Source organism: Carettochelys insculpta, chromosome 31, assembly GCF_033958435.1.
Source record: "Carettochelys insculpta isolate YL-2023 chromosome 31, ASM3395843v1, whole genome shotgun sequence".
In the NCBI taxonomy this organism is placed as follows: Eukaryota; Metazoa; Chordata; order Testudines; family Carettochelyidae; genus Carettochelys; species Carettochelys insculpta.
Window position 1 is genome coordinate 9,046,467 of NC_134167.1, and position 23,243 is coordinate 9,069,709.

Below are 23,243 nucleotides of genomic sequence, written 5' to 3' on the forward strand. Positions count from 1 at the left end.
GGGTCTTAACCATGAAAGCTCGTTACCTAATAAATAATTTTTTTAGTCTTTAACGTGCTACAGGACTGCTTGTTTCCTGCGATGCCGCAGACTAACACAGCTCCCTCTCTGAGACTGACTGATAAGCTACTAATCTGTGTCAACCACACCAGTAATAATGAGCATCAGCAGTTTTTTTAAAAAGGTTATGATAACAGTGCAAAAAATGAATAGCTGCTTCTGCTGATCCTTATTAGTCAGCTATCCCTTTTCTTTCTGAATCAGCAGAGCCATTAGAGCTGCAGTACCCACCAATACTCCTTTGGGCCATGAATCCAGACAGACAGAAGGTTCTGCTTTGAAATGTCTCATATTCATTGTCTCCAGACCTACCTGTGGCCTTTAATGCTGGCTGTTCACCTAGCAGCAGTTTTAACCTTTTGGCATGGATTTTGCCTTGGTAATGTGACTCGGCCACCACTGCAGAGGTGAAGGACATGTTACACAGCGTGCAGCATTTGTTCTTGTCCACTGAGTCAGCATCACTGCCCTGGATGGAGACAAACAAACAGAGATGTCAAGTAAAACCAGCCAGAACTCTGCAGAGAAAGGGAAGAGGGAAATCAGTTCTGTGACATCACTGCAAAGCCACAATCACCCCAGAAATCCAGAGAGGCTGTTCCCTTCCTTTGTTATCTCAAATGCACCTCCTGTTTGCCAACCAAGCATGAACTCTGCATAGTGAATTACTCTGTGCTTCTGAAGTTCCCTACCCAAGGGGTTCCTGGCACGGATGACAGCACATAGGGGCATGAGGACTTGAACATCCAAGAAGACCTGGGTATTACACAGTATATAAAACCAATCAGGGAACCCCTTAGCAGGCTCAAATGGTGGCTCAAAGAGGATGCAGATGGAATCTGTTTAAATATCAACACTGTCCAACCATAGCATGAAAGAAAGGGAACACTGGTGATTATGAACAGGTACGTGCTCTCCCTATTGTTCCTTGGCTGCAGGAAATAAAGTCGAAATAATGGTTGACTTATTTTAAAATCGGTAAGCCTCATTTCACGAGGAAGAGCGCCAACGTCAAGATAAGCCACGGTGCGGCTAATGGCTCTATTTCGAAATAGGTGCTACATGTTTAATGATGAATTTCAAAATAGCCTAGTGCCATTGGCCACGTCTACACTACAGTGATCTTTTGAAAGATGATCTTCCGGAAGCTCTTCTTTCGAAAGAGCACGTCCACAGACAACAAAGCGGATCAAAAGAGCAATCTTCTCTTTTGGAAGAGAGCGTCCACACAGCCCCCACTCTTTTGAAAGAATGGGCCAGGCATCAAAAATCTGGCACCCTGAGGACGGCTCTTTTGAACAAAGGGTCCCCAGAGTGTCTACACACACATTTGTCTGAAAGAAACTTTCAGAATAGGGTGCTCTTCCTCATGTGGGAGAGACTATGGTTCTACTAGTGACAGATAACTTCCTTTCCCTCCCCCCACAGTTCCCTGCTATGTAAACCCTGAATTCTGCTTTTTCCACTCCAAATCCAACTGATGTTATCGACGGAAGAAGAGTTATTCTACTATGCACCCAAAAGACTTCTGCAGCCCTCTCATCCCAAAGGCTGCACAGGACCACAATCTGCATGAAATATGAGGACTGTGGAAGCGTGGTTGATCCTGGCTACTGATTATCGGCTGTAGAGGTCCTTTCTAAATAACACTCTATACTGGTGTGATTGGCCAGTGTCACACAACATACAGAAGTCCTGCCTCCTGCTGGATTGAATGTCATAGCAGAAGTAATGAGCGTAAATGTCTCCCGCCAATGGGCTCACCTACAAACAACAGGGGTGCCAATACTGCTCCATCAGGGTGAATGCTGCGAGAGCTGCTGCTAATGAATCTATCAGCCGTTCTGATTCAGCTCACTCTATCGCTGTTTCCATGGCCAGCCGCCATGCAAATTTAATTTTTGCTGAATTGAGTCCATTAAATCAAAAATGTGCTTCTAGCCACGGTTTGGAACACAAGTGATAATTTCTCCCAGTAATGTGATTTTTTTTCGTGTGCTCTTTAAAACAAAGAAATTCCCCACCCCCACCCCGCAACAGCCTAAATATCCCAGTGACATGTACACATTTGCAAGGCCCTTCTGCTCTGAGCTGGCAACGTTCTGGGGAACAAGGGCATCCACAAGGCCAAATTTATAGTTCATGAATAATTAGGAAGCCACATTAAGGAGATTTGTGAGATTACAGACATGCTTTGTAAATACAAACTGCTGAAAATCCTGAGGGACAGGGATACAACCCAATCTTGCCACAGCTCTCCATCCATCCATGGCATACACCAATATTTCTCTTCCCTTATATCCCTCACTATACAAGCATCTCTCCATCCCCAGCAATGTGTTCCTTACAGTTGGAGCCATTTCCACTTGCCTTGATGATGCAAACATCCATACAGCATAATAGCCTAATGGGGAACAACACCATGTCTAAAGCAGAGTGCCCTATAAGCTGAGCATTGGGACAGTCACCCAGGGAAGATTCAGGTGCCTCCCATCAGCAGGTGTTCCTACTGATGGTACACATCCCCATATGCCTTGGTGCAAGTAACAACATTTATTCTGCCTATGGGTGGAAAAATGAGCGGGAATCCTGGTCCAAAGCAAACATTACAAAGATTAGTTTTAGTTCCAGTTGTGAAGGGCTTCCTTCTTTTCCCCTCTCAGATGTGTCTCATCTCCCTCTGACTAAGGTGAGAGGAATAAGCAGGTGGTGATGCATGCAGTTGCTCTGAGAACCAAGGAGAAGACCAATACAGGGACATCAAAGGAGACTAGGCTGAAGAGAAACACAGCTTTGGAAATGTGCAACCAGCATGCAAGAGCCGCGCCAGAAGGGCAGGGTAACAGTCGTGTTTGTGGGAGTAGCACAAGTGTTCATGGAGCACCTCCCACATCTGACAAGTCAATGAGCAATAATTCAGCATAGATTAAATGTAAATTTAAGAGTCAGAATTTAGTCTTCAGATGTTTATGTTTCCAAAATGTCTCTTTCCCTCTCTATGTTCTGCTTTCGGCTCTCAATCTTCCATGTTCTGCAATGAGGCTGTTAGGTAGCAATAATTTCTCACTTGCTGTACAGCCCTGTTCACCGGAATCTTGCATGTTTTCCAAAGATCTTTGCACACAGTAAGTATTATCTTGTTCACATTCAACACTAGATGATATAGCATCTCCACAGTTCCATTAGGCTGTCTCCTGAATCAGCCAAGAGCAATGTCTTCTGCAGCATAACTGGCAGTCACTTATTTTTCATTCACCTTAATACCACCTGCTGTTTCACCAATTAATCAAACACTTGCTATCAGTGCTGAACAAAATGACATTATACAATCTTATCTCACTCCTTTCTTGATCTCTGTTAGATTTTCATCTCCCATTACAATCACCTTCTAATTCCAGCATAATTGTTTTATTGCTGGAGTCTGTGTCCATCAATGCCTGCAGATCTTAATGTATTAAACGATTTGTAATTGTGGATTCTGGCAAATATTTCTGGAAATCAATAAAACTTAAAATACATCATTTTCCTCATTTTGATTAATAGTACTCAGATGAGCTTCAAGTTCATAATAGTATTTATCATGCCTTTTCCACATTTGAAGCTATATTGTTTTTCGCTTGCTTTCTTATCAGTCTTCCTGGGTATTCAGTCCTGAACAACTTGCAAAAATATCCTAATCATGAGATACCAGGCTGATAATAGATTGTAAATACTGCAGGTATGTTTTGGGGGACGAGGCGGGGTTGTTGTGGGTGTGTGTGGGTGAGAGGTTGGCTACAGAAGTTGAAAAATCTTCTGGAAATTCTCCTGTCTCAAACATATTCCTCATTACCTCTGACAGGACTTTCAAGCCTCTATCCTCTGTGCTTTTTAACAATTCAGGCAATATTCAATCCAATCCTCATACTTTTCCATTCAGAAGCCTCACTACTGCCTTGATTTCTTTTCCATTAATTTCCATTATTAGCTGGCTTACTTGACTGATCTTGAAACGGAGATTTTTCAGACCTATCAACATACAGTTCATTGACATGTACTTGCTATCTCTCATTCTTGTGTTTAAGATCCATTACATATTGTCCATTTTTGCCCTTAAGTGTTGTATTGATCCCCTTTTTTCTGTAATTAAATTTTCTTACCTTTCGATACCTCCCTTTGTCCCTTCCCGTTAGTCAGTTGTTTATTTTCCCTACATTTCTCATTCAATCATTCAAACTTTGCTAATCTGCATTTTTATCATTTAACATCCCTCTCTTTCTTTTGCTGTCTTTGTGCTTTTATTTTCTTCCTTTTGTCCATCAGAAGAAAACTTTCCTCTGGAATCTGGGGTTTTTCTTAGCTAATAACTTCTTCCCACACTTGTATTTGCAGTTTCTCTGAGAGCATCTTTCACATATACTCTGCTCACTTGATTTATATTTTCATAAATGATATGCAGCACGTATTCTTGGTAATGACTTTGTGTCTCCTGACTCCTGAGAGCTCGAAGCTTCCAACCTAGATAGTGATTGGCTTTTTGTAATTTTTTTCCATTTGACACTCAATCTCATCAACACCCATCTATAATATAATCAGTAATTTGCATTTGGCATAACCATAACTTTCCTAATACCATTTCTATAACTGTGGTCATTTGTGATAGGCTTTCATCAGCCTGAGTACTGCTAATAATGAAGTTATCTGTCTCACAAAATTCCATGACTCTTTCTCCTCTGTCATTTGTTCCACTAAGGCCAAATGTGCCAAGTGTCACAGATATTTGACCTTTTTGTACTTTCGTGTTCCAGTCTCCCATAAGAATTACCCCATCTTCCCCCCCACCCCCAGTCACGCATTTCCTTTGTTTCTTCAATGCTTTTGTAGAATTTTTTGATGTTACTATCAGAATCTGCCCTTTTTGCATCACACACTTCAATATTATCTTTTGGATGTGCTTTGATCACAGTTATCATTACATGTTCAGATAGATTCACTTATTTGATCCTTGCAGCTACAGCACTACATACTAGAATTACCACTCCTTCCTACTTCACCAGCCCACCTGCACTCAGTATTCTTTGCCGCTCATGGTGCTTATGACTAAGTCACCACGACCTCTCCAGAACATCTCACTTAGTCCCATTATTGTGATGTCTAGCCTTTCCATTGCTCCCTATGTATTGGCTAGCTTCCCAGGTTACTCCAGTCCCTTTACTTTCCACATTGTGGTCCCAGCAGTCACCCGTAAGGGCCAGTTAGGCTGCATTGCAATTGAAGAATACTAGCATTCTTCAACTATCACAGAGGCTTTACACAATTGAATAGTCACCATTATAAAACAATTACAATAATCATCTGTGCTGGAGAATCTTTTGGTTTATATAGTGAGGGTTAAGCTTTAAACAGTTCCCAAACATCCATCTCTATCCATTTCATTTCTTATTCAGGCACCGATCACCGGGAACTCTCTACATATATTTTTTTAGTTGTGCTGCGATTCTTGGCAAGCTGCACCAGAAGCATCCACAGAGGCTGTGACCTAACCGTCATTATGGCTCCATCACTTTTCAGGTGCAGTTCTCCCCTACTCAGATTTTTCTGTCTCACAATTGATGTTTCACGCACACACAGGTGATGTGTTGGTGGTCACAGCCTGTGCCACTCCACTCCCCAGAAGTGGTGCAGTGCTTCTGCAGAAAGAGGTGGAGCAAGGGTGAGAGAGGGAAGGGCAAGGTGAGGAGAAGTCAGGGTGTGCGCAGAGCAGGGGCAGGAGGGGAAGGGCCTGGGCAGAGAGGAGGTGGAGCAAGGGCACGCGGCTGGTGCCCATCCTGGAATCCCCACATGGGTGACCTCTGAGCACAGACACACAAATTCTTCTCAGTTTATTTAGAGGAGGCAGTAGATTTAACAGCAAGGAGCAGAGCCAGTACCATGGGAGTAGAAGGGAAGGAATAAGTGCCCATCAGTACTAGTGAGTGGGTGGAGAAAAAAGTTCCCAAACAAGCCAAAGGTTACACTTTGCTTCTGGAACCCATTCGACATACGCTTTCATAGATATTGGGGCTCTGTCAACAATTTGCAAAGAGGGTGAAGCAAAGGACTGTGCTTACGTGAGTATTAGTCATAATGAACATTTGAGTCAGCACCATGAGCAAACATGAGCTATACACACTTGGCTGGATTTTCAGAAGAGTTCAGCATGCTGGATTGGCCGCTTCTCAACATGCCTAAATAAGATCAGGGCTCTTTCGAAAATCTGGCCCTAGATGAAGCAAGAACTTTCCAACAGCTAAGGAATCTGCCTCTTACTTTTGTTTATCCCACCTGAAATCAGTAGAAAGCCATTGTTCAAACTGCACTTCTCTGCCAGCTATCCCGTGTTCTGGCAAGTAGGCGTGCACAGCTATTCACAGTGAAGTCATAACAAAACAGGATGCCCAGAATCAAACCATATGCAAACGTGTATTCTTTCACCCCATGAATCATTAGGCAATGCTGCCAATGCAGTAATTTGTTCATAGATGTGTGCCAAGCTCTCCAGACAACGCATGGGCTTAGAGCTCTGTTGCATTAAGTGGTATTTTCATCCCCTGTGATTATACAGAATCTGAACATGAACAGACAAAAAATAATGGTTGCTATCTAGATCACTGAAGCGTTGGGAGCTGAGCCGAGAACAGTTTAAACACATGGAGTAGGAGAGACAGATAAATAAGGCTGCTTGACAATAAAAGCTCTGAAGAAGGCATGAAATATACTAAAGCCACTTAGTATTTTTAAGGAAAACAGCATTGCTTGGTTGTGATCTGCATTGACTATAACGTAATCTTTTCACTTATTTAAAATGAAAACTGTCTGATTGGAACTACACAAAAACAAGCAGTCCTGTAGCACCTTAAAACCTAACAATTTTATTTATTAAGTAATGGGCCTTCATGGGTAAGACCCACTTCATCAGATTTGGAGCAATGATAAGAATCAAGGGTTTATATAGAAGGGCACAGGAGGAAGAAGAACAAGGGGAGAAAAGAAAGCGGGGGGGTCACCTGTCATTAATAGGACCTATGGAAGAAGTAAGTGAAATGGGATGGGCGCCATTCCTGCAAATATCAAAAGGTGGGGAAATTGCCCTTGTAATGCGTAAGATCTCTGTTACGCCCCAGGTTAAGTGTGTACACTTGCAAATGAATTCCAATTCAGATGTCTCCCTCCATAATATAGTGGCAAAATACTTTTGTAACAGGATGGCCACTTTAAGGGCCCTTATCATATGCCCTGGGAGGTTAAAGTGTTCCTGTACAGGTTTATGTGTATTCCACCTCCTGGCATCAGACTTATGTCCATTCATCTTTTGGCACAGAGACTATCCGGTTTGTCCCAGTGTACACGGCAGAGCGGCATTGCTGGCACATGATGGCATAGATCACATTAGTGGATGTGCAGGTGTATGAGTCCCTGATGGTGTGGCTTATGTGCTTAGGTCCAGTGATGGTGTCACTAGCATAGATATGTTGACAGAGCTGACAATGGGGTTTGCTGTAAGACTCGGTTCCTGGGTTAGTGTTTCTGTGGAATGGTGTGTGGCTACTAGTGAGTATTTTCTTCAGGTTGGTGGCTGTCTGTAGGAAACAACAGGCCTGTCACCCAGGGCCTGTGAAAGTGAGGATCGTGTTCCAGGATAGGTTATAGATTGTCAATAATACGCTGAAGGGGTTTAAGATGAGAGCTATAGGTGATGACAAGTGGTATTCTGTTATTTACCTTCTTAAGCCTTTCATTGAGTAGCTGGTTTCTGGGTATTCATCCGGCCCTGTCAATCTGTTTCTTTACTTTTCTCAGTGGTCAATTAAATTTTACAAATGCATGGTAAAGACCGTGTAGTTTTTGTCCCTGTCAGTGGGTTTGGCGCAGATGTGGTTGTATGTTAGGGCTTGACTGTCAACAATGAATTGTGTGATGTTTCCTGGATGGAAGATGGAGGCATGTAGGTAAGTGTAGCAGTCGATGGGTTTCTGATATAGAGTGGTATTAATTTGACCATCATTGATTTGTACTGTAGTGTCCAGGAATGTGGAATGGTCAAAGCTGAGATTAATGGTGAGGTGCACATTGTTGAAATCACTGTGGAATTCTTCAAGGGTCTCCTTAGTATGGGTCCAAATGATGAATCTATCATCGATGTAGCATAATTAAGGAGAGTCAATAGGGGAAGGGAGCTGAGAAAACATTGTTCTAAGTCAGCCATAAAAATGGTGGAATACTGTGGGACCAAATCAGAAAGAGTTGTTGGTGAGGGCAAAGTCACATAGGTCAGTCACTAGATGTACCAATCAGTCTCACAGGGATAGCAATGTTAGTTTGTATCTTAGCAAACAAACAAATGAACAAAAACACAAAAGCATGCAGTCCTGTGGCACCTTACAGACTAGCCAATTTATTAGGTCATGAGCTTTTAGAGATTTTACCTGTGAAAGCTCATGATGTAATAAATTTGTTATTCTCTAAGGTACCACAGGACCCCTTGGTACTAAATGGAAGTGTTTATTATCCCCAGTTTTTAAACGTAGGCTACATATACACCAGAAAGTTCTGTAGGCAAAACTGGGGTTTTGTTGACAAAACTCACGGAGCATCTACACACAAGGTATTTTTTGTTAGCAGAAACTGTCAACAAAAAGACATGTAGACGTTCCAGGGGCCCTTTTGTCAACAGAGTGGATCAAAAGATTGAACCACTTTTATGTGTAGATGCGATCTGTTGACAGTGGTTTTGTCGGAACATTTCTTCCCACAGACACTTCTGTCGACAGATGCTTCAAGTGCAGAATGTAGCCATGGTGTGAAATTCACACCAGTGCAGAGGGCTAGAGAAGACCAAATGCCATTCTAGTTCCACTTTACTCTCTGGGTTGAATGAGATTTAACTAGTGTATTACTCCTGTGTTTTTTATCTGCATAGGGGCGATTTTGACCGAGAGTGCTCCCTTACACACACAAAAAAAAGCCGTTTGTGGCTGCAAGTACTAACTACTCGGGGGCAGGGTGAGGGGGGGAATAGAGTTTTTCAAAAGCACAAGGAGCAGTTAGAAGCCCACTGAAAATCACTGAGGTTTGCCAGCCTAATTCTTCTTTGTGCCTTTAACAATCTCCTCTTCAGGCACTGCCTAAGGAATACAAAGGCCACACTAGTTAACTGCATAAAATCTCTGCATTAAATAATGTTAATGGGGGAAATGAGGGAAAAGAAAAATGCAGGCTGACAATCTGGAAACATTTTGGGTGAGGGGGGAGCTGCAAATTAGTCTTCCAAGGAAAGTGGCCAAAGTCCAATTGTTTTGACAAGCAATCCTACTGGGGACACTTCTGCAGGAGGATATATTATAGCAACTTCAGCCAAAATAAGATTTCTCCATCTTGAAGCTATATGATCTTGAGCTGCTCCAAGGTGCACGGTACCAGCACACCACTAACGGAAGAAAGAGCTGGACTGAAGTGTTCAATAACCTAGGAGTTATTTTTAAGTTGTCATGTTACCACTGGGTGTAGTTCTCTCGCCTGGCAGAAATATTTACTGCTGCCAATACACCACAATGACCCATTAATGGTATTGTTAAAGACAAGACAGTGTGCAGGGCTTCTTAATTAACCTAAATAGGGATTTCAGTGCTTTTCAAAAGGCATTAATACAAGAGCTCTCCATTTCTGTCCCACCCACATGCCCTTGAATGCAACATATCTTGCTAGTACTAGCTTCTACCACCCCTCTTTGCAAGAAGTGTTACCAAAATATACACCAGTCATTTTCAAGAGCCATGCTGTTCTATTCTAACCAGACCTATTTTTGGCATTATGCAGTGGTTAAATTCAGATGATTAATTCCTCTTTGCAATCTCTTTGCCATGCAGCGCTGCTGTTTTGCTAGAATATTCGAGTTTGTGCTGCAGGGAAACTAGTTGTGCTGTTGGAAGCCTACCGCAAAAGACTGATTTCATGCATAGCCACTAAGGCTATGTCTACACTATCCTGGAAGACCAATCTGCTCAAGGTTGATCATCAGGGGGTCAATTTTGCGCTTCTGATAGGAACACACAAAATTAACCAGTTGGAATCAGTAGTCGACACCTGTACTCCTCGCGAGACGCGTACAGTATGGAAGGTCAGTGGGAGAAACTCACCCATTTACCATTTTCAGTGAGGAGGGTCAGGTGAGTCGATTGCAGATAAGTTGATTCTAGCTACACAATTGCCACAGCTAGAATTGCATATCTGCAGTTAACGTACTTTCCCTAGTGTAGGTGTAACTGCCCTCAGGCAGACTCAGACCTGGGACCTCAGGCTGTAGAGGGCACTTCTTCTTTCTTTGTGAAATAGTCTGGGTACCACTATGTGGGACAGTTAACCACACATCGGTGTGTGGATTACATAGGCGTAGCCTCAGACAGCAGCATGTGCATTTTGTTACAGCCAGCTACAGCAGCAAAAAAACGCAGGTCAGTTTTAAATACTAGAAAAGTTCTCTGTCCATCCAAACACTTGTGGAGTAGGTCAGAAGGACAAGAGCAGCAGGGAACAACAAAGTGTTTCTGGATCTCACACCGACTTCATCACCCAGGCTCCCTTCTATTGCAAAAAGCCATTGGAAAAGGACTAAGACTATTTCCACACTATGGACCTTATTGCAGCACCACTGTCCTCCACCAGGTCTCCTGTGTGGCCACTCTATGCCAGTGGGCTAGAGCTCTCCCATCAGCAACATTAAACCACCCCCTATGAGTCTTGGTAGCTACATCAGCAGGAGAGCATTTTGCACCCACATAGTGCTGTCCACACTAGCACTTTTGTCAGTGACACTTATGGCACTTGGGGTGAGTGTATGTTGTTCACACCTCTAACTGACAAAAATTTGGCCACCAAAAGTGCTAGTGTAGACACAACAAAATGTTCACTCCTTTACTGAATTTTTTTCCTTAATTAATCTAAATCAGTCTTAAGCCCTAGGGGAAGATCCCACAAAAGTATGTTTAAGCGCAAGTCACATTTCCAGTAAATTTGGACTCAAGATATTCAACATGTCTTCAAAGAGGAATTAGGCGACAGTCACGTGCACAGTGAAAAATGCTCCAAATTCATTGATCGGCAGCAGCTGCGATTCATAAAGCACCACCACCTGCTCTTGTCTGACAACCTTGTACAACAAAGTGTTCATGACCTGAAGTCTAGCTCTCTGTATGTGTTCGTCCTATGCTGTAATTTGTTTGCAGTGTTGTTGAAGCCATGTTTGTCCCAGGCAGGATCTTTCATCAGACAAGCTTTTGAGCCCTACAGAGATAGATATTCCAAGCGTCACAGCTAAATAGGAGGTGGAAATGATAGCCTAGCACAACAGGTATTCTAAAGGACCATTCAAGGTTATGTGGTGCATTAACACGCTGGAAGTCATAGGACAAAAACAGGAGTTTAGTGGGTTACAGATGATTGTAATAACCCATAGATCTAGTGTCTTTAGGAAGACCACAAGTTATAGTGTCTAACAAAGTTATGAATCTAAGTTTCCAGGCTCATCTTCTAATGGCTTTGTGCAGGTTTCCTTTTAGGATGAAGACAGAGATAAAATACAGAGTAAACACTTTGAAAAAAACTGTTTGGCTGCAGGTGATATGGTGTCCAATAAAAGATAGTACCGTACCCACCTTGCCTCTGCGCATCAAAGACATTGTTTCATTTCAACTGACTTTCATAGATAGCACAGAGTTATTAAAAAAAAACAAAAACAAAAAAAAACAAAAACCTGGAATATTAGGCCTCTTATACTGTATTCACAAGATCACAATATTAGCTATTTCTTTTTCACTGATTCACAGATCTCTCAAATGATGCCTTTTTTTTTTTTTTTTGGGCCACTAAGGTTTCTGGTTGAGATTTCCAAAGTCTCCTGGGGAATTAAGTCACACAGCTCACATTAATTTCAAATGGGAGTTGAAAAGCTAAATCTCTACTTGGTCTTGAATGTCTCAACATCCTCGCATAATGCAAACACAACTTCCCTGTTAATTCCCTCTATCCATTTCTTCTTATGTTTATAATGCTAATAAGCACCAGCAGTAGGGAAAATATTTTGGCTCAAGCATAATTATAGTAAACCCTTTCATATCTGGCAGCCCTGGGACTGGGAGATTGCCAGATATTCAATTATTCTGGATAAGAGAAAGGTATACCTAACAATACGTAATACTAAAGAAAAACAAGATCAGATATTAAGAAACAAACAAAAATGTATGTGGAGTACTTTACCAACAATAGTATTGTACATTGTAAACTTACACTGAATTTGCTGTATTTCTTTGTATTGACTTTCACTATCCTGTACTTATAGAAAATGTAACTAGAATTTACTTATGGTTAAAATGCCAGTAAATTGAGAGTTCTGGGTAACAGAATGTTGGATATGAAAGAGTTTACAGTAATTAAATATACAAGTCTGCAGCATTTTTTTCAGCAGCAGTTCCTTTCTTATTTCCTTAGGGTAAATGCCCTGCACAAATGTGTCCAAATGCTTAGAACCTTGTTCTAATCCTGAGGGTAACTCTTGTCACTTGGTTGGGAGATGGTTCTGTATGTAAACAGATGGGATACAGGAACCTGATCCAGGTTCCTTTTGTCATTGGTTGAATGACATGAAGATGATAGGCTCATGTAATCAGCTGGTGAAACATTTCCTGTACATCAAGATGACCTGGGCAAATGCTATTAATAAGCTAGTCTGGGCATTGGGCATGAACTGCCATGCCTGAAGCTGGATTTAGGAAGGAAACCAAGCCAGGGGATAAAGTTAAGATAAACTGAAGCAAGCTACTTTTACCCCTAATTAACTGTCCACACAAGTGTGGAACCAGCTTAATTAAAATCAGTTTATTTAACTGCAATCAGTTTTGTGCAGGTAGGCCTTGTATCATTTTCCCCTCACTTCTTCATTTACTCCTCCCGTTTCTTGTCACCATCTCAGTTGATATATCCTGAAATATGTGGATTTCACATCCTTGGGAGCAAATCTCTATTTGCTCCCTACCTTTTCCTAACAGGAGGTGGCAAGTTTTAGTAATTTTAGAATTGTGTCCCTGCAGCAAATCCATATGATGTAGGAGAAAAGAAAGCATTCTTTGGGCCCTTTCATGGGCTTTCAGGTGAAAGCACCAAGTATCATTAAGGTGACTACCAGAGACTACAGCCTTCCTCCAAGTTCTCAAGGACTCTTTCATTTTCCACTTGTCCCCTCTTATTTCACCATTTTCTGTATCAGTGGGTTCACTCCCACTGTATGACTCTGACCAGCAGATTTAAAACTACATCAGCATGCTCTCTACTCCAGTTCCTGCTGCTTACCCCTCTTCTCAACATCAACTGCCTCTGTCATTATAGACAGCTGTTTAGAGCCAATAGCAGTTTTGAAAGGCCTTGGTCTCCTTGAGAAGCTCTGTCATGCCAGGCCTTGGTAACAGGAAGTGTGTCATGAAAGCGTAACAGCAAGCAGCCAGATGAGCCAATAGGAAGAGATGGGGATCTCTGAATTGAAGCACTTACCTGCTGACAGTGTCTCTCTCTTGTGTGGCCAGAGGAGTGAGACACAGAGATGGTCTAAGCCTGAGCAGGGCTTGGAGGATTCAGTAAATATCCAGGCCTCAAGAAAATCTGGGCATACAGATATGTAAGTAGAAAGGAAATGTTTTGTCACATGTAGCTAGGTTATTTTTTATTTTGGGTTTGGTGTGGGACTTCTCAGACTAGCTGTTGCACCCCCCTGTACACAGTAACTTTTAAACGGTATCCCAGGAAAGTAATTCTCTATGCTTTAATCTAAATTTTTTTAGTTGCTCTGCAACAACCAGCAACCAAGTATGCTTTATCACAGATATATTTTGTTTTATTAATAGATCAGCTTTGTTTAATGCAATGATTTGTTACTGTGTCCTAGAGAAAGATCTGTGTATGTACATGCCTAAGACTGAAAGATCAGCTATCAGAGATTGCATTTTAATTTCCTTCTCTTTGTTTTCAAGCTCTCTCCTAAGGGAGGGTTAAGATCTTGGTGTTACCCCACAGGAAGACATCCCACACATGTTTTCCTGGGCTCTAAAGAGGGGTGTTCTCACTTGGGTGGTGAAAGCTACCTCCCAAGATCAGGGAATCCCCAACCTTCACAAGCTTTTACGCAGAAGCCTGTAGAGCAGGGGTCAGCAACTGCCAGCACGGGTGCCACAAGTGCCACATGAACCAATTTTCATCGGCACACAAGGAGGGAGCTCAGCCCTGACCCTCCTTCCCCATGCAGCCAGGAGCTGTGGATTAACAAAAGACCAGCTAATGCCACCAACCACCACCTCAACGGTAAAGGTCTGCCTCTTCATTTTTGTATTAATGAAACAGTTGTAAGTAGGACGATTAGTGACTTTAAAACAATATCACCAGCACTCAGGCCATACATAGACGTCAAAAAGTCAGATTTTGGCACTCTGCCTTGGAAAGGTTGCTGACCTCTTCAAGGTATTTTTAAGGTTTCTTGAGGGCCCCCACCTTCTGCACTCAGAGTGCCAGATCGAGGAAGAGCCTTGACAAAGTATCTTTCCTCTATGCAACCATCCTCTCTCTTCGACATATTCTTGAGTTTCTATCTAGGCCGCCATTCTTCTTTTTAAAGTGGTTTTAAAAACATGGATTCCTGCAAGGGGTCGAGTCATTGGATCCCCGCTGGGGGCTCAGTATGGAGTGCTGCACAATAAGCAACTCTTACTGTTCAAAAGTCACAAGTTAGCTCTCAAAATAAACTAATGAGCTTAAAGATCATGAGATTTAGAAACCATTGAGGGTTCCCTTGCCATCTGGGTTTTGAACCATGGGGGTGAACTCAGGTCAGATTTTCCAGTTTTTCTTCACAGTCTTGAAAACTAACAGCCTAATCTGGAATTCTCACTGCAGTGGAGTCAGCACCCAGCTCTCACAAGTGCCCCCTCTGGTTAGGTGTGCCTGTGAACTTTAAACCAGGCCAGTCTTGGCATGGGGACATATTTTCAGGCCGTCGTCTGTGGAGATACAATCTTTCTGAGGCCTTTTCCAGGCTCAGTCTTTACCCAGTTCCCACAGCCAGACAGTCTTTGGCTTGGTGCTAGCAGCCAGCCAGGTGCCTCACAGTTCCCCTGTCACTGGCTCCTCTTCACTGTCCATTGTGCTGCAGTTCCCTCAGCCAGGCATGCAGTCCTTGCTTCTCCAGATCTAAGCAGCAGCTAACTGCTTCTTTGCTCTGCAGCTCCCTTTATCTGGCTCTCTTGGCATCTGATTAGCTGCTTCCCCTGCAGCCACTCTAGCCTGCTTGGAGGACCTCTCCACTGCATGTTACCTGGGATGAATGAGGTAGGACATTGAGATCTCCAGCAGAGAGCCTTTTGACATACTCCACCCCATCATACTCACATCATTAAATTTCCAGAAGCTGGGGTTTCAAGGAAAGACCTGTATACTATAAGATTTATGATAAAATCATGAAAACTTGCAGCTCTGGGTGGGCCCAATGGAGATGGATTCTGTAGCTTCCCACTCAAAGCTGAGTTCAAGCTGCCAGCCCTGGAATGAGCCTGACAGTAGGTGCCTCTACTTGTATTTCCACTGGCCCTGTCTGACACCATCAGTGTTACCTTGAGGACCCCACTGACACAAAAATGTAAAGCAAAGAGCCAACAATGCAAACGGGACTACACACATGCCCTGACTGGCAGCCTAATTATTGCACATATGTTGCAGCACTGGATCTCTGAGCCATCCTAAGAGGAATATTTTCAACCTTTCATTTAAAAAAATAAATCAAGGCATGCCCTCCCTCCAAGCATGACTCCACCCAAGTCCTGGTGGGCAAGAGTCCACCCACAAATTGTGACATAAGGAGCAGAGTTTAACGTGAACTTCAGCTATTGACCTGGCAAATATCCCCTTTCCCAGAGGGAGAGACGCTTCACTATTTCGCAAAATCCAAATTGGTTTTGCCAGCCTAAAGATGAAATAATCCTGCCAGAAAATAACTCATCACAAAGCACTTTGTCTCCAGGTGGGAGCCCTATCACCCTTGCAAAAATTGAGAGCAGAATGTATTTTCTTTCTAACCCCTGGAAGATTACTTGAGATTTCATTCTGTTACACTTTCCCCACTGACAAGACCATTCATCTTCCAGTTAGTTTCTATTCATGCCTGGCCATGCTGCTAATTCATAGGGCTTCTTTTAATAATGTTATAAACTTCAAAATGAAACTTGTATATCCAACAGAATTAACTCTGGTTATTCAGACGCCTGTTAACAAGTTACTAAATGGTCCTTACGAGAGACTATGCAGCCGCAATCCTTGGCTAGATGTCCCTTAAAGCAATTTTAGGGAAAAACAAAGTGACTTATTTGATCAGTGTGAGCCACCTGTTTTCATTTTTGGGTTTTACCAAGAATAACCCCCTAAAATATGACAATACAAAGTACAGCACAAAAAGCAATGAGAGGTGTCTTAAACAGGAGTTAATTTCTTTGTATCAAAAAAGTGATGCAGTTAAAAAGCTATTTTCCATAATGCTAAGCGTGAGGTGTGGACCATTCATTTCTGCCTGTGCTTTTATTCCCCTAAAAGGAAAAGGCTCAGGCTAACTTATGATGATGTGTATCTGTTACTGAAATGATTGTTGCGCCTCTGAGTGGCTTATATCTTGAACATGACTTTAAATAAACAATCTTAAATTAAGGGCCAGGGTCCACAAAATGAAATAATTCAAGTTCCCTAGCTGTGCCAATGGCATAGCTCACTCCTGATTCAGGAGGGAAATAATGGATTTGCCCTTAGACCCAATCCCTGCTTTTGGCTTCAGTTAAAGACATAACAGGCTTCAGTCCCCAAGCATCTATTTAAAACTAGCATGGACAAAGTACAGGAGAATATACTGAAAGGAATGAGTATGTTCAGTGTCCAGGTTTCTTTCTGTCCTGGCTTGAAACAGGAACAGATATGGAGCTTGTGGGGGTTATTCCCTGATCACCAGCTAGGAAAGGTACAGCCAGGAAAACATCATTCTGGACTGCCAGCTTTTTCCATGTTTAGTCCCATCCCTTGTTTCCACCCTCAAGTTTCACAAACGGTCTAAATTCGGCAGGTAAGTCGATTGCAGATACACAATTCTAGCTAAGGTAACTGCATAGCTAGAATCTACTTATCGGCAATAGACTTATCTGGCCGTCCTCACAGCGGGAGGTCAACGTGAGAAACTCTGCCGTCGACCTTCCTTACACCTCATGATAGCAACGTGTATAGGGGTCAACAGCCGACCTCAGACAGTTTGATTTTGGGCATCTCTACCAGGCACACGAAATCGGAATCTGGAAGATCAACCTTGAACGGATTCATCTCCCCCATAGTATAGACAAGCCAGAACCTTCTCCAAGTCTGTTGTGCCACCTGCTGGAAGGGCCAGCATACACAATGCAGTGAGCCTGACCTCCACACTTGCCAATCCTAGAATATGTGTGTGTGATATGAAAGAGAGAGCCTTGGACCCAGGACTGTACTACAGCAGAACCACTAGATCCCATTTCCAAGTCACAGATAAGAACAGTGACCATAATCTCTGGGGAAAAGGGAAGGCACAGCAGCAAGTATCTCACTCAGGGGGCACAACCCTTGTGGAAAAAAGGTCAATTACCAAAGGAGAGTAGACTCAGATCTAGTTGGCAGTGTTGTAGCAATGGAGCTGTACCAGGACAGACTCAATTTGAATAAACACCTGTTGCAGGCCATGGTACCCCCCCCTTATGCCTGCCTCAGTTTCTCCTCCATTCACGCATAAAAAGGAAAACAGACTGTGTCTATTTGAAACCTCACCCTTGCACATATTTATTCAAGTGCACATGAAAGGATCTGCAGAACCCTCGCGGCAGCACCAGTCTTCCTCAAACCCTAAGGTACAGCACTTGTCCCTGCCCCTTGTGGGGACATCATTTCCAGCTCATCTTCCCTAGAGTCTGGCTCTAGCCTGGTTCAACTCTTGGTCCCAGGGCCTCGCTCTCTAAGCCATGTGCCTGAGAATTCCCAGATACACTCCTTTCCCATGGCTCCTCTTTCCCCACGGCCCACACTCAGGTCCCTACACAGATCCAGTCCACAGGCCTCCCCACATGTAGGTCCTACTCCTGCTCAGGCAACTGGCCTCCAGGGCCAGGTCCCTTTGCCTTCAACTCAGTTTCCATAGGCCTCCACTCAGGCCTGCTGAAAGGGGGTTTCCCACAGCATTAGACATCACTGTCTGTGACCCTGCTCCCAGGAGCCACTCTCACGCCTCTTGTTCTGAGCTCATCTTCCCCTAACAAGGCTGGTCCTTCCCCAGGAACATCATCCCTATAAGTCAGTGGGCTTCCCCAGCCACGTCCTGTCCTCACCAACAACACAGGAGGCTTAAAAACATAGCATTGTTCTTTAGTTTCTATGTAATTACTCCACATGTGAACTAAAGCTTTCACCAGGGACTACAAAAATAGTTGTAGTACAAAAATCATGTACTGATTCAGAATAGGAGCTTCAAAACATAGAAGCTTGTATGCTTTATGCATCTTTCACAGATACCAGCAGTATCAGCTCCTCTGTTTAACTGCCTGTAGCATTCCTTACAAGGCACATAATATTCTTTGCCATGTACGTTTTGATATTTTACTTATGCTCCCTCAAGCAATTCATACCTTAATAGCATCTCATCTCCTTCAGGAAATGTAATCACTGACTCGAGCTGCCATGCCTCTTAGCAAATCACAAACAGTCCTGTGGCACATTAGAGACTAACAAATTTAATGAAAGTAAATTAAGTAACCGGTCCTAGTAGTAACAGGTAAGTGTTTAAACCCTGGATTCTGTTTTTCCACTCCATTCATCTGAGGAAGAGGGTTTTACCCGTGAAAGCTCATGACATAATAATTAGTTAGTCTCTAAGGCTATGTCTACATTACAGCAATCTGTCAACAGAAGATTGTTGGAAGATATCTTCCAACAACACATCTGTCAACAGATCATGGCCATACACGAGAGTAGATTGCTCTGTTGATCCACTCTGTCAACAGAGAGCAGCCAGAATTGTCAACTGGAAGCACAGCAGACAGGGCTGCCTGGTGACCCAGGAGCTCTGTCTGCCAACAGAGGGCACCCCAGAGCATCCACATGGCTTTTTTGTCTACAGATTCTCTTGAGAAAGGCATTTCAGGAAGAGACAGAAAGCTGTCAACAAAAGTACCGAGTTATCTTGACAGTATGTGGACAGAATGCATTTTTAGAGTGGATCCTCTGCGAGTTTTGTCAACAAAACCAGGGCTTTGTCAACAAAACTCTCCAGTGTAGAGGTAGCCTAAGGGTGTGTCTACACAGCAAAGTTATTTCAAAATAATAGCCGCTATTCTGAAATAACTTTGCAAACATCTACACAACACAACTGCTATTTGAAATAATTTTGAAATAGTGGACACGTTATTTTAAATTTGGTAACCCTCATTGTACAAGGAATAGTGCCTATTTCGAAATAGATATTTCGAAATAGGGTCTGTGTAGAAGTAAAGCTGCTGTGTAGGCATAGTATTTTGGATGAGAGCCCCTGGAAGCAGTGCTTCCATGGGCTCTTATACGCAATAAGCTGTATTGTGTGTGGACACACTGTTTTGGAATAAGTTTTGCTTATTTTGGGGCTTCCCTGTAGCATAGATGCATTATTCCAGAACAGCTTATTTTGGAATAACAACTCCAGAATAAGCTATTCTGGAATAACTCCATAGTGTAGGCATACCCTAAAGTGCCACAGGACTGCTTGTTATTTGTGAAGCTACAGACTAAGGTTACGTCTACACTAGAGAGTTTTGTCGATGAAACTGGCGTTTTGGTGACAAAACTTGCGGAGCAGCTATACACAAAATGCATTTTGTCAGCAGTCTGTCAGCAAAACTCAGCACTTCCACCAACAGCTTTCTGCCTCTCCACAATGAGAAATAACACCTTAGTTGGCAGTTTCTGTCGACAAAAAAGAAGTGGAGATGGGACCTCTATTTAGAGACAGGGCTTCCAGTTCACTGGGCAGCCCTGTTTGCTATGCTTCCAGTTGGCCCTTCTGTCGAGAGAATAGCTGGGGAGTCTGGCCACTGTCTGTCAACAGAGCAGATTGCTCTTTCAATCTGCTGTTATGTGTGGATGTGAGCTGTAGTCAAAAGTTTTGCTGGAAGATCTCTCCTGATAGTAATTTCTGTTGACAGATCGCTGTTATGTAGATATAGCCAAAGATGGCTACTCCCCTGAGACCTCGGGCCTTTTAACAATACCTGAAAGTACAAATGGGCCCAAGAAGAAACTACAAATAGATTTCTCCCTATACCAACCTTTCTGCCCCAAAGCATGAAAAAAAATCCATAGTCTCTGTTGGTCTTAAACAGGACTCATTCCCTGTTTACTGGAAATCGAGAAATCCTGATGAAAACTTAATTTAACATGTCTAGGACCTGAAGTCACAATTACTCACTTCAGAGCCTGTGACCTTCTCAAACTGTGACCTGGTCCCAGCCTAAGACCTTCTCAAATTACTTTAGGCTGAAATGTTAAGTGCACATTTAAAAGAAAAGGTCAACAATCGATCAATACACCAAAGACACCAGCTTTGTGATTAAAAAAAAAAGAATTAAAACAATAAAAGGCTGCCTAATCATTGTGTAAATTCAGTGTTTTTTTAAGATGAAGACTTAATGGCTGTTTAAGGAATGGAGAATATTTTCATAGGCATTAGATAATGGCAAATATTATCTTCCATTTCATTTAAAGGTCAGATGGAAAATGATGTTGATAGAGTACAGTTGGAAAGGCCCATCACCAGAAACGTACAGCCGTGCCATGCTTTGCTTCCTGGAACCTTTCTCTCTTTATACCATTTGGAAGACCAAGCATTAAGTTTGAGAGTTAAAAATATAAAAGAGGTAGGAGATGCACTAGAACAATGTTCTCGGTAAGATGAAAGGTTGGGCAGCTGCCCAGGAGAGCGTCAGGGGCCGCCCAGCTGATTAGCAGAGTGCCCACAGCCAGCAGCCTGTGTCTCTATGGGTGGTGCACATCTTTACATGTCCTGTGCACATAACAAAATTTATTCATACAGGGATGGAAAAAATTAGAGGGAACCCTGCTCTAGAGTCATATAAATGCACCATTTTCTCTGCCAGCAGGCCATGGTGCCCATGGAAATGTAAGTGGGCTCCAATAATACCACACTCAAGCAACCACATTTTAAGTATGCGTTAAAGTCACTGTGCCCTGGCTCCAATAACCCTACCATCAAGCTGAAAGGGGTAGGACACTGCTGTGCCCTGCACGTGGTAGTGAGGTTATTGTGCTGCCTTCACAAGACAGTCTAAACATCTCAACTCTGTTGGCGCTACGTGAATACAAAGGACTGAATAATGTCTGCACAGGGATAAGTAAAGTCTGTTCCACCCCAGAAGGCCTGGGAGAGGACACTCCGAAGATACTGACTCGGGTTCTAATGGGCTCGAACACTCTGAGCTTGGAAGAGCCAAAGGATACATCAGGGTAGCAAAATTGTCATGTGGAGATCACCTCCTGGGAGGTGGGTAGATGGGAGTTACAATTTATTACACAGCCACGGCACGTACAGACTCCCTGGGTGTGTCAGCCAAGAAGAGGCAGAAATTTTGGTGGTGCCCAGAATTCCCGTAGCTTGACCCCCTCCCCATCCAAATGCCCTCCATCCCCACATGCCTGAGGCTCCGGGAGGGAGTTTCAGTGGGGGAGGGCTGCCAGCTCTGGCAGGGGGTCTGGGTGCAGGCTCTGGAGGGGACAGTGCCAGGGAGGATGAAATTGTGGTGTAGATGGTGTGGTGGGGCTAGGTCCGGAGAGGAGGTGACCCTTCCCCTGCTGGCTGCAGCAAGCTTCAGGGAAGGTGCCTCCCTTCTCCACACCCCGCACCAGCAGCCCACTCACCAGGCACCACTGCCGCTGCACATGCTCCTAGGGCCCCTCTCAGCCCTGTGCAGTTGCCCTGCATGGGGATGCAGGGGGGCTACCATGACATGTGCCTCCAACCCTGCTGCTGCCCCTCACCATTGCCTCAGAGTGGGGGTGGGGGGTGGGGTTGCCCCTTGCCCAACCTGATGGGGCAGGAGCAGTGGCTTTGGATGGGTGGTGGGGCGCCAAGCTGCCCCTCACCATAGCCTCACGTTGTGGGTGTGGGATGGGGCTGCCCCTCGCCCAGCATGGGGCAAAAGCAGAGGCTTTGGGCACGGGGTGTTGCAAGACACTCACCCAAGACGTCCCCCTCCACCCCTGCAGCAGCTGGTCAGGTCAAGTCTGCTCCCTTCTATCTGCAGGAAGCTCCCTCATTGTCACTTCCCAGTGGGCACTGGGTGGGGGCTGCCGATCATATGACGCCCTCCTCCCCTCCTGCTGCACAGGTACAGTAAACCACTGTGCACCTGCTGCCTCTGCCATAGCTCTAAACTCAGCAGAAGGCAGGGCCAGGGGAGAGACCCAGCTTCAAGCACTGTCGGAGCTGACGCACCGCCCTGAATATTCATGGGGCCCGGGCACCTCCAGCCCACGGAACTCACTGCCTCTGAGGACAAGGGTGGGCGCAGAGCTGTCAGAGCAAAATCAGGCTGGTTTCTTATGAGCAGGCACAAACAGGAAGCCAAATGGGCTCCAAAATGAAAAAGGAGGAATGGTTGGGTAGGGGGCAAGCCGCTGACAGTATCAATGTGCAGGGAAGGCTTTGGATGGAATTAGGGAGCAGAACGGAAGCACCACAGGATGAAGAGAGAGATCCCCGGAAGAAGCTATGAGAGAGCGGCCAACAGGGCGAGTTAAGGGGGCAGTTACCCTGGAAACTGGCAATTTAAAAGCACCACCACCACTACCATGGCAGCAGCAGCCAGCACCCTGGGCCCTTTAACCCACTGACAAGGCCCCATGTGATGTGGTCTGGATGGTGCTCAGGAAGGCGGCTCCAGCCCCCATCTCTTTATGCCTGAGGCCCCACCACTGAGCCACCCCCTACATTGCCCCTGGCCCGGTGAAGTCTGTCTGAAGGCACAGATCTGGAGGAAATACGTTTAGTGTGACGTCCATGGCTTTAACTCCCAGGAATATCAACTCTCCAACAC

At 44.0% G+C, this 23,243-nt stretch overlaps 1 protein-coding gene across 1 annotated transcript in view; it reads right to left on the reverse strand.

The window, feature by feature from the left end:
- The window catches only part of ZMAT4 (zinc finger matrin-type 4), a 160,531-nt gene that overhangs the window by 51,418 nt on the left and 85,870 nt on the right, over positions 1–23,243 (reverse strand). The window contains 1 exon segment of the mRNA XM_074981568.1: positions 373–529. Coding sequence (XP_074837669.1) covers positions 373–529 — 157 coding nt within the window.